The 11,561-nt window shown below is 34.7% G+C and overlaps 1 protein-coding gene across 1 annotated transcript; it reads left to right on the forward strand.

The window, feature by feature from the left end:
* Positions 1 to 780: 780 nt before the first annotated feature.
* Positions 781 to 11,200, forward strand: LOC139697890 (desert hedgehog protein B-like). The gene is made up of 5 exons (XM_071596754.1): positions 781 to 979; positions 6,565 to 6,626; positions 6,733 to 6,931; positions 9,382 to 9,690; positions 10,781 to 11,200. The coding sequence occupies exons 1-5, from the start codon at positions 850 to 852 to the stop codon at positions 11,077 to 11,079; spliced, it is 999 nt and encodes a 332-aa protein (XP_071452855.1). The 5' UTR covers positions 781 to 849; the 3' UTR covers positions 11,080 to 11,200.
* Positions 11,201 to 11,561: the final 361 nt, after the last annotated feature.

The following is an 11,561-nucleotide window of genomic DNA, read 5'->3' on the forward strand; positions in this document are numbered from 1 at the left end:
TCAAGAGATTCGGGTTGGATATACTATATTGGACTTAGTACAGTGAGGGCTTCACTTGAAAATGATGTAGTGCATCAAAACTAGTCAGAAATAAATCTTTATTAAGTGGAAATTTGTAATAGTCTTCGTCTCTGTTATTATAAAATTACGGTTATTATGTCACACCATACTTTGCGCCAAATTTATTATAAATCATCGATTAATAAAAAAATTTAAATTAAACGTTGAAAGCGTGAGTTGTTACTGATAAATAATTCAAGAATTTCGAAAGTGAAGCAGCAAGAAAATAATCTATGAACTTCTAAAACACATTCGCTCCCATCACTTGTTTTGTAACATTAAAAGAAGAATAAAAATTTTAATAGTCATTGGGGTTACCATATGCATCCATGCGCACCAATAAAATCTATCTCTTTAACTGTAAAAGATCTTCCAGCAATGTTATATTTGTTAAATATTATTACTGTAACGAAATGCATGGGATGTATCACGTGCGCTTGAAGGAAGCTTCGGAGGGGCGCAGAGGAAGGGGTTTTTAAGGGAGGAAAAAAAGAGCGTCGGTAGTTTGACGTCACAGATCTCGCACCCAATAGGACGCCACCCAGGGCGCCTCTATTTCGACCCCTCACGGGTATGAGTCGCGAAGTTTACCGGCGTGCTGGAGCAGCGCACTTCTCGGAGCAACTACCCTCCTCTGCGAAAGGGTGAGCCAGTGAGAGAGAGCGGACGCAAGAGTAGTTTCAGCAGGCATAGGAGCGCAAACGACACACCCCTTCTCACACACCCCTTGGCTGGGCGATCCCTAGTGGGAGCCGCGCTGGAGGCTTCGAGGATTTGGAAAAGTGTCAGATGTGGGCCCGGAGATGGTTATCGTACTTTTGGATATTTGCGGTGGTGCTGCTGGTGGCCTGTTGCATCGCGGAAGAAAGCGCAGATCCAGAAATGGACTACGTTACGCTCTACGGCCAATACGATGACGGTAAGCTTTCTTCTCGTGGTTGGCAACTTGTTGCTATTTTTAGGAGGAATAGTTCCCCTGGACAGATCCGGTCCAAGGACTCCGGTCGGATGCAATTCTGATGCATCGGTTATATCAATTTCACGCTTCTGATCGATAGTTAACTTATGTCATCTTACATTACTTTCTATTCCTGTTTAATATAAGTATCAACCTCGAGTTCAAACAGAGAGTGAATCGTAGTACTTTGCTTGATAAGACGGCAGAGATTTAAGTTCACAATGCAAAAATGTTGGCAGAAAGATATTAATTTTGTTAGGAGTAATTGCATGAATCAATATTTTGGGTGGGAATCTATGCCACAAGTATATTCTTAAATTTGGTGCATCTTATTTACACAAAAAAAATACTGCGGATTGATGGCTAGCATAGAATCCACACCATAGCGAAAGTTTGAGGTCTGTAAACGACGGCGGAGATATTAAATTATATCTTAATGTCTCCTATTGAGAGGAGCATATGCTTATTTTTAATAGAAACGACTACCCATTCACTTTAAGCGAAAACATTTATTTTAATGTTTTTTTTCTCTTTTGGTGATATTAGTCTTCCCAATCGAAGAAAAAACGTTTTCAGGAGACAGGTGAATTGAAATTGCGAAATTTAGTTGGTTTAATCAAAATGCATACGCAGGGTTTTTCTAAATTCATGACGAACATTCCTCTCGTCTTTCCTAAACGATTTTGAGCGGCAAGGCAAAGTTCATGGTTAATATGTGCTCTGATTTCAGGTTGCGATCATTAATTTATTATATCAACAAAATAAAAAACTTCATCGAATGGTTTTCATTTAATCGCAACATATAATTTATTTCAAATTTAATTTTAATTTCAATTTAACCATTGAAGATGAAATTTAATCCAATATTTGTCAACATATCGTTGATTATTTTTAGCACGCCCAAAAAACACAAGAAACATGAAAAAATGGAATTGAAACTCGATATTTAGCAATACCATACTTTAATAGTCATTGAGTAGATTCAACCCACAGGACAATTAAAACGTGTTATCTAAAAGGATAATGAGAAATTGATGATGCATAAAAGACATATGACATATCACACAGAGATATATTTGATAGTTAGACGCATTTCTTAGATAAACAATGCAGTCGAATAAAAATGAAATAAGGCAGCATTGTTAAGCCATCCTTATAATTATTTAGGTTAGCATGTTTGACATGGGCCGCTCAAATTTTATTATTAATTTAAGATATGACCTGTTTATATAATCATTAACTTTCGCGGGTCATCACTGAAAACTCGGCACCCTATGCACAGTCTGCTAGACCACTTTTCCCGTTGTTTAGGTACACAGAATACGTCGTCGGCTAAAGTAGCATAACTTCTTATAGCTTATCTGATCTATTCCGAAAAACGAGAAAACTTCCTCCTTGTAAAGTAATTCTAAAAAAGTGAGGTCTAAAACTAATATTTGTGGCATTATATCATATATAATAATATCATCAATAACTTTAACGATTTGTAGTTTCATGTACTTTCTCACTTAATATTTTTTGAGGTTAAATATTCTTGCTATATTTTTATGTGGTAGTATTATGGCTTTCATTTTCGATCTTTCATTCTCGTGGAAATTACAGATAGTGCATTTATCTCAAATTGAGTAAAATCTATTTTTCGGTATTCCCTTCTCGGCTACTCAAAGAATTCAGGAACATAGGAAATTCACCTCCATTTCCAACAAAATTAGATATATTTCGGTGGTTCAATGCAATAGTACACTATGTATTGATGTATCTGAACCGCGTCTTAATCACGAATCGAAAGAAAGCGGACGCGAAATTTTTCTCGATGATATTTTTAAAGTCGAAGCTGACATCGTTTCATAGTACCGGTACAAGTTTCTCCCGGAAAATATAACTCTCCATCTCCTTCGTTATATTTTCATCACAGGTGGATACCGTTTTTAAGGTAAAGAATTCTTCCACTTTTCTTGTTTTAGCAGACTCGGCCTTTAGTTGGGAACACTATTGTTATGTGGGCCGCTCAGTGGTGATTATTTATTTATTTCAATCTATCTTTCGGTTGCATATTTCAACTATTCAGATTTTACAAAAGTTTACCATGATAAATTACGATAAAATCAATAGATAAATTTTTAACCTTCATTTATATAATCAGTCATGAATTCGGTACGCTATCGCATTATCAAGATCACAACTTGACAATATCACTAAGGACCAAAACTATAGTAGGTTAAAAAATGAATTGGCATTTACCCAGTGGTTTCAATATAATGTATCAGAAATAACGTTGAACGTTTCCACAAAGTAACTCCGCATACAATTTTTTACAACGATAAGGTTTCATTTAGCTAACCTACAAAACATGACTGATTGAAAAATTCTTTTTCACAGTGATCTTTGAGGAAAGTTCAAAGTTGGAGGGCTACTAGATGACTCAATCTCATTGTCACTCGCATCATTCAAAACCAAAGAAGTCTTAAATCACAGCTTAATGCCAGAAATGTGAAAGTTGCGTATGCTTCCCAGAGTTCAGAATACTGAATTTTTACCCCCTTAGTTACCTTGAGAATGGCACTCAGAACTGAAATGTTAGTAGACAAGAAGATGTTTGGAAGGCACTTTTTTTAACTCAAATTTCACCTATCATATTTAGCATAAAAATCATCCTCTTTCATTCTTCTCTATCAATCAATAACACATACTACGAGACTTTCCAAAATGTTTCATCTGGACTTATGAAGAATATGGGTAAAGTGTTTTGATGTCTATAAGAGACTTATAAAAACACTCTTCCTACATTCCCAACAGATATAACTACCAGGGATGTAAAGAGGGAGCAGCATCAGACTATAGGTTGCATTTAGGAAATGGTTTCCAGTATGATTTAATGAGACTGCTTCATGACTAAAACAACAAAGTAATTTCACATCAAATATAATGTACTGCACAACCCAGATTTCTCAGCTGGGCAGCATCTTCTCACTTTCTTCAATGCCCACTATATTTTCCTCCTCTACACCTAATGATTTATTCCCTCCAAATCCCACACCACCTTCCCACCCTTACCCATCCTTCAAACTGAGTAAGCCTGAAAAAATTTCTGTAGTCACACATGATGAGTCTTCACCCATTTCTGTGAAGTGTAGTAGATGAAATAGTAATTTAACTTCTGTTTGACAGTACCTAAAATGGTATAAAATAATACAATGACATTACCCTCTCCTTGTAGTGACTACACGCAAATGGAGGGCTACTAGATAGCTCAAGTTCATTGCCACTCATATCATTCAGGATCAAAGAAGTCTTAAATCACTGCTCAGTGCCAGAAATTTAAAAATTGTGCATGCTTCCCCGGGTTCAATTTGAAGCCATTGCAATGAAAGTGGGAAAGTGATACAACCCTGGAAAAATATGAACTTAATATGCCTGTCATTTGACTATTATTATGAATTACAGTAGACTGTCAAAATGCTATATACCTATAGGTAGCTAGGTAGATGGCTGACAAATTTTATTTATGTAGGTATTTACCAAAAATGCAGGAACTCTTCTAGAATGTAAATGCTGAACACCTTATGTGTGGATCCGTACTAACCTTTTTAAAATACCTTATTATGCCTCATATTCTGTTTCTTGCCTCATTATGCCTCAAATTCTAACAAACACAAAAAACAAAATAACATTCCATAAGTGAATTATCCCATTGACATTACAAAAAATAGTTTTGTAAAAATTCTCAAGATGCTGGTTAATACTGAAGTTTTACCCCCTTTCTTGAACTTAGTGACCCTACTCTTCAGTTTAACATGAAATTTCATCTAGGAACCTTTCATCATGTATTTTATATGTAATTGATGTTTTATCACTCAAAAGAATCAACAGTTTCACTCATACTATATGAATCTTGCTTTGCTACCTAGATCCAGGAAGAAGGACAAATTTCATGTTATGTATTCTCTGAACTCTCCTATCTCCATTTTTCTTATACTATGCCTACATCATACTTCAATTTTGTAGACATAGCCCTTCATAGATGGGTAAAATAAACTGCCAATGTTACCAGTTCCAGAGGGAGAGGATGGATTCTATTGCAGAATCAGATTTTATTGCGATCACTGTATATTATTACATTTATTTAATTATATTATCTGTTTTAAGGTACCAAATTTTTCCATCACAACCTTCCTCAGTGCATATATATGTTTAAATAATCCTGTCAGGTTGAGCCTATGTGATTACTAGCAGACAAAACACAGATTGACAGTAGCTAATGAAAATGGAACAATAATAATATTCAGGGTCCAATTTAAAGCTCCTGTTATCCTAGGAGAAAATACGTGAAGCCATATTAAATCTGATAAGAAAAATAAACTTAAAACATTTGCCCTCAGAAACATATTTCTTATAGATAATTCAGAGATCACACATATAGCAATAAAATAATCAGTATTGTTAAATTCCAAAGAAACTGCAGGAGATGCCGTAACAGTAACTTTTAATGGAGTCATCCGCTAATATACATTTCAATGCAACAAAATTTCAGAGATTAAGAGGATGCCTCGATAGCTTAACTGGCTAAAGCACTCCACTGGATATTGAAGGATCCAGGTTCGAATCCCAGTCAAGGTGAATGATTTTTACACTCTGAAATTGTTGCATTGAAAATTATGGTTAAAAGTTGATACTTTCTTAAGAATGGAGTGTTCCCGAATAGTGGGGGCTCTAATGTATATAACTATGTTTATATACTTAATTTTACTCCACATTATCTTCATGCTACCTAAAGCTTCTGCATCATTTAATGACTGCAAAAGTAAATTAAAAATATCCATATGCCATATCATCTCTTATTTTTAATTTATCACTCATGCTCATTTATTTTCCATGTAATTTATACAAATAGCCATGTATCAACCCCCATTCTAATACTCATTAAATATAGCTTTAAATTGTAAATATTAGGAAGTTCAGCTCTATAATAATCATTACTATTAGTAGTCTACTGGGATATAGTAGGTTTTCAATGAACCCTGATACCACACACTACTCTACTTCTAACCTTTGACTAACATGACAAAAAATATCCATAAACGCCATACTAAATATTACAATAACTCATGTTTTAGCTCTGGATACTTTCTAAACCACTTTATTCCATCCCATATACCTATCATTTCTATTCCTCTACCTCACTTTCCCACCATTTGCTCCTCTATTACAGTGCCCAGCATCTCCTTATCTATTAGTATCTCCTGTCTCCACATTTCCTGCCTTCTTCAAATTTCTCCCCTTCTGTTTTCACCTACCCCACCTAAAACTTCATTTTTGGTTTTCTTTCATACCATTTTACTTTTTACATTTCTCTCCACGTCCAAATCTCAACATTCTTTAATCTACTCTTCTCCTGCTTCAAAGACCGATTTTCTGAGACATGCAAAACATACCTCCATAATAAAGTTTTCTTTGGTCTTTTCTGTAACAATACATGCCAACTTGGTCGGTAATATACATATATGTATTTACATATGTGTATCTATAGGTATTTTTTCTCTTTCAAGATGGAATGCCAAACATTATTCCAGAGCATGGACAAGATGTAATTTTCGACAGAGAACAACGGGTAAATATGATGGAATACATGATTACTCAATCTTATTCCATGATCAAATCTTGTAATTGAAAGGGTAGAGTTTTATATGACCCTGGCCAATATCCACTTCACACAGAAATACAGTCGCAGACTTTGGTATATCAACTGCACCAGACGTCGCAGGTGTCACTGCTATAGTCGTCACCTGCGACAATACTTCTGCTGTGCTTGTGACAGTGGGCCTTGCTTCCCTGGAGACTCTAAGGTGGTTTTAATGCCTTCTGGGGATATAATCTCTATGAACAAGCTACGAATTGGACAGTATGTTCTAGCAGGTGAGAGATAATTACGGTAGAATTGGAATATTCTGTATCCTGCTTCAATTCATTTGAGGAGGTATGTGCCTGAAATTTTGTAAAGCAATAAATTTAAGAGTTCTTCCACTAGGACCTTTTATTAGCATGTAGTTTTTAAGCCCTTTATGAGTATTAGCATTTATACCAAATTATGCTTCCTGAAAGACTATGTATTAGTGGGGTATTCCCTTCTCAGGTAATAAAGAATACTTTCACCTTATAAAATGGATATAAGATAGTAATTCAATCAGCATGCTATAGCTGAGACTCAACATATTCCATTTCTTTTACATCTCAATAGAGCAGGAAATTTAGTAAAATCTCTGGGTTCAATGAATGCCTTCCATAGTTAAGATTAGAAATGCAGGCATTGCATCAATTTCATGCCGATTTCATCCCCTAATTAGTTCCATCACTGATTTCATATAATTTTTAGATTCATATTTCTAACTATTCTCTAAAAGAGGCTTTAAAATTCTCATCTCTGGTTATGGGGACTAGTTCCTTTTCCCTGTGCTATCTTCAGTTTACCAAGAAGAATTCTCCAGAAAATCACATAGCTCAGGTGCAGCTGAAGGCCTTGATGCATGATTCAGTTTCAAAACCAGAATCCTTTAATCTGAAGCCAAATGATAGGCTATCATGCCTTAAGCACTATGCTCTTATATGCACTCAGGTTAAAAAAACGATAACTCCTAAAAAGGTATCTGTATTTTTGTGGATGGAGAGCATGGGTGAAGCTTCAGCCATTCAGATTTCAACCTGGGTCCTCTGGTCAAACCTAGCATTATACTCTTTCTACTAGGCGACCATTCCCCTTGCCAAAAGCATATAAAGAGAAATAAATTCCAGTGCAAAAACAAAGACCGCTACTAAAAATACATTCTATTTTAAATAAAAAGAGCTACCAGTTGGCTGAGGACATTCACTAAGAATTAAGTTTTTGAAGCATTGAAGACAATATTCACCAAGAAATGTGTAGAGCACTGATTCTTGACTCTGACACCACATAATTAATAACCAAAAAGGTATAAGAAATAAATCAAAGAGAAGTTGCTCAAGAACCAATTCACTTTAAGAACAAAAGTAAAATTGGGGAGGAGGTACAGTATCTAAGAATGCTGGTGAAATAAGGTCTTACATATTCCATGGTAATTTAAATGAAATTCATGAATTTGGATATCACTCCTGGAAAAGTCAAGTGAATTCCCCAAACACTCAAATACATCAGATAAGCATTTTAATAAAAAACCATAACAGAAGAAAGTATATTGCAGGAAGTATCAATGAAGTACCTCTAAATATGATACTATCCGACTCTTCCCATTTGGACTCCTTAGCTTGTTTTATTTAGTTAATTAGGTTATTTTAGGTTATTTGCTCATTCTACCACATGAACAGATAATTTAATTCTGGAAGTTATGTAGGATGAATTTAGGTAAAAGAAACAAAGGATGAGAAGATACTCCTGTTTATAAAAATTCTGTGACTAAGGTGCTAAACAAGACAATTTCATGGAAAATCAGACACAATGGGCCAATCTCTAGTTTATACCCATAGAAAAGAATTACATATGAATGAACTTTAAATTTAAGTACCTATACATATAAAAAAACTTGCACTTTACTAAACGATAATAAGTGCTTTTAAAAAGACTCCAGGCAGTCCAAAATTCAAAAAATTATTTTTCTGAAGCGTCAATGATTCAAAGTTGTCTCCGAAAAGGGTGGCACAGGGTTTGAATTATACAAATCAATACTTTGGTGGAATATTTGGAAAGTTCATTTTGAAAAGTGATCCTCTTTCATTTTTGAATGTATGGTCCAATAATACCCTAGGACTATAATGGTTTGAAGGATCCTAGCCTAAAGTTAACCTCTAAAATTATGGATTATTTAGCAGGGAGCCCAAAAAAGAACCCTGATGAATGCAATTATTTTCCATTTAAATAACATCATTGGTCGTTTACATTTTATGAGATATCTACTAGTGTAAAATGCATTTCCATAGCATGCAGAATATGTTTTTCTATTCAAATCGCATCTCTAGTGTAAGGTAACCAGATCAGGAGTTAAATCAGAGTCAAATATGTTCCAACTATCCTTATTTTGTTTAATACTTGGGTGCAATCAATATGTGTTAATATTTGCATACTCCTTGGTTTTAGACGATTTCTGTTACTGTCTTTAAGAAGTATTAAGTGCTTTTTGCAAGAATTCATTTCAATTATTTGTAAGCAAAAAATAAACTTAAAAGCAATGCTTGAAGTCTATAACATGTGCATGAATAATTTATTCCACTGTATGCTTGCCACCAGTTGATGATGACTAAAACTTTATAATAACTGCTCTTTTTCCAATATAATAAATTACTCTTGCACTAATACAGCTATCCATGTTTCATCAACTTGTTGACATTATTTATTACAGCAAATGAAGAAGGCAAGTTGGTTGGCAGTAAGGTACTAGGGTTCCTTGACAAGCGTCCTAATGAAACAGCTCCTTATATCACCCTCACCCTGTCTTCAGGACATGCAGTGAGTCTTTCGGCCAACCATTTACTCTATGCTACTATCTGGAAGAATTCAACTAAGGATAAAACAGATGAATCATCACATGTAATTCCTAATCAACCAGTTTTCGCTGGAGAGGTACGAATGGGAAATTATCTATTCATCCCACATGAGGGACTTTTGAAAGCAGATCCTGTCATAGGAATAACATATGGTTTTAAACTGGGTGAGTCAGAATATTATTACATGTACATGAGAATTTGAGGAATAGGTTGGTAAATGATTACATGGTTTCTGATTACTTGTTTTCTCCAAGTTTTCAGGAATTGAAAACATTGTTTTGTTTTGGTGTTGTCTTAAAATGTATACCTTATTTCCCCAATGTAATTCAATTGATGCTGCTTACTTAACATAATTAATATTTGAGAATTTTTAAGTACTATACATTTTTCACCAGAAGTAGCAATTTAGCCTTGCTATCATTGAATCCTGGTTAAATTACCTGTACATCTCATATGGAACCATGGTCAAAGATTTGGTGAGTGTGTTTTTTGGTGAGAGAAATCACTTAAGGAAAGATGAGGCAGGTACCCTTCGACCAAACATACTTCAATATATCCTCTGAATGTTTTCAACTACGAAGTTTTGTTAACCTATGTGCTCAACTAATCCACTGAAGAGAAACCTTTTCTTGTATTCATTATCAAATAAAAAATCAAGATAATAGACATAAAGAGGGTCTATACATCAAATATAATAGAACTGATGGGCAAGTGCACAGTCTCCTCTCTCACAAAGAGAACATTGCATATCAAATGGAGAGGCTCAAGAGAAAACTCCTCTAAAACACAAACTGATAATGTTCCAAGTAATTATGTCAATTTGTATTTAAGGTGATTAGAATTCAATGGTTTTCATTCACAAAAACGTACCATTCATGATAGCAAAATATTTTAATTTTTTCACACAAGACATAATTGTATTGAACTCTGTTGTGAAACAAGTCCTTCCAAAACACCACAGCTCATTTCTACTCAACTCACCGCACTATGAATCATGATGACAGCATTTTTGATATTAGATATGGATGAGTACCTTTATAGCTCTTATTAGCTCATTTGTGATGGCCTTCTACTCTACTGGGGAATGCATCCATTGCATATCATTAGAAGGAAAGTTAATTAGAGGCAAAAAAATCCTAAAGGGTTACAGTGCAATTCTAATTGTAGAGTAATCTAAAGACAAAAAATATTAATACTAAAATTTATGGGCATTGTGGTAAAATCTTCCATTTTTATGATTTTCAATTTCCACAGGTGCCTATGTTCCACTAACAGAGCATGGGAGCATAATAGTTGATGGGACACTAGCGTCTTGCTATGCATCTTTTCCTCACTGGCTCTCACATGCAATCCTCACACCAGCTAGATACTTTCCAGAGATTCTGCTAGACACAGAAGACAGCCAAGACAACCATGGACTAAGGACCTTCCCATCCATACTTAAAATGGTTGGCCAAGCTTTTGCGAAGATTAAAGTAGTGAATAACTATAAATCTAATGATATTATTCGATTGTATACTCTTGATGAACCTTTTCCAAGCCCATCCTTGTAGTAGAAATTCAGTATACCTGAACCTGCTAATATTTTCCAACACTAGTGTTACCTATATATGAGAACTGAATATTGTGTTATAGCACTGTAAAATATTTTCATTAAGTTATAACAATAAAGTAATTATCAATCCACATTTCCAACTTCAATGTGAAAGAACTAAACTGCATGTTATTTTGAGAAATGATGAAATTAGGGATAACTGAACGATATGATAGCTTTTTGTCCATGAATCTTAAAATTTTTCGTTGATTTCTCAGAAGATGTTCTGTCATAACAGGTGAACCAAAATAGGAATATATATGTACACAAAAACATACCAAAGGTTTATCTGATTCAAGATAATGATCAAGACCTTCAAGTATAGCTACAATAGGCACCTTAAGTGCAATGAAAATTATCAAGCAATGAAACAGTACTATTGTAGGAGCATGCCGAAGATCAAACAACAGCTTAACAGTTCACTTCTGACCCCTTTCCTAC

The sequence above is a fragment of the Hetaerina americana genome, unplaced genomic scaffold (genome assembly GCF_022747635.1).
Source record: "Hetaerina americana unplaced genomic scaffold, ioHetAmer1.1.p SCAF_8, whole genome shotgun sequence".
Taxonomy (NCBI): Eukaryota; Metazoa; Arthropoda; class Insecta; order Odonata; family Calopterygidae; genus Hetaerina; species Hetaerina americana.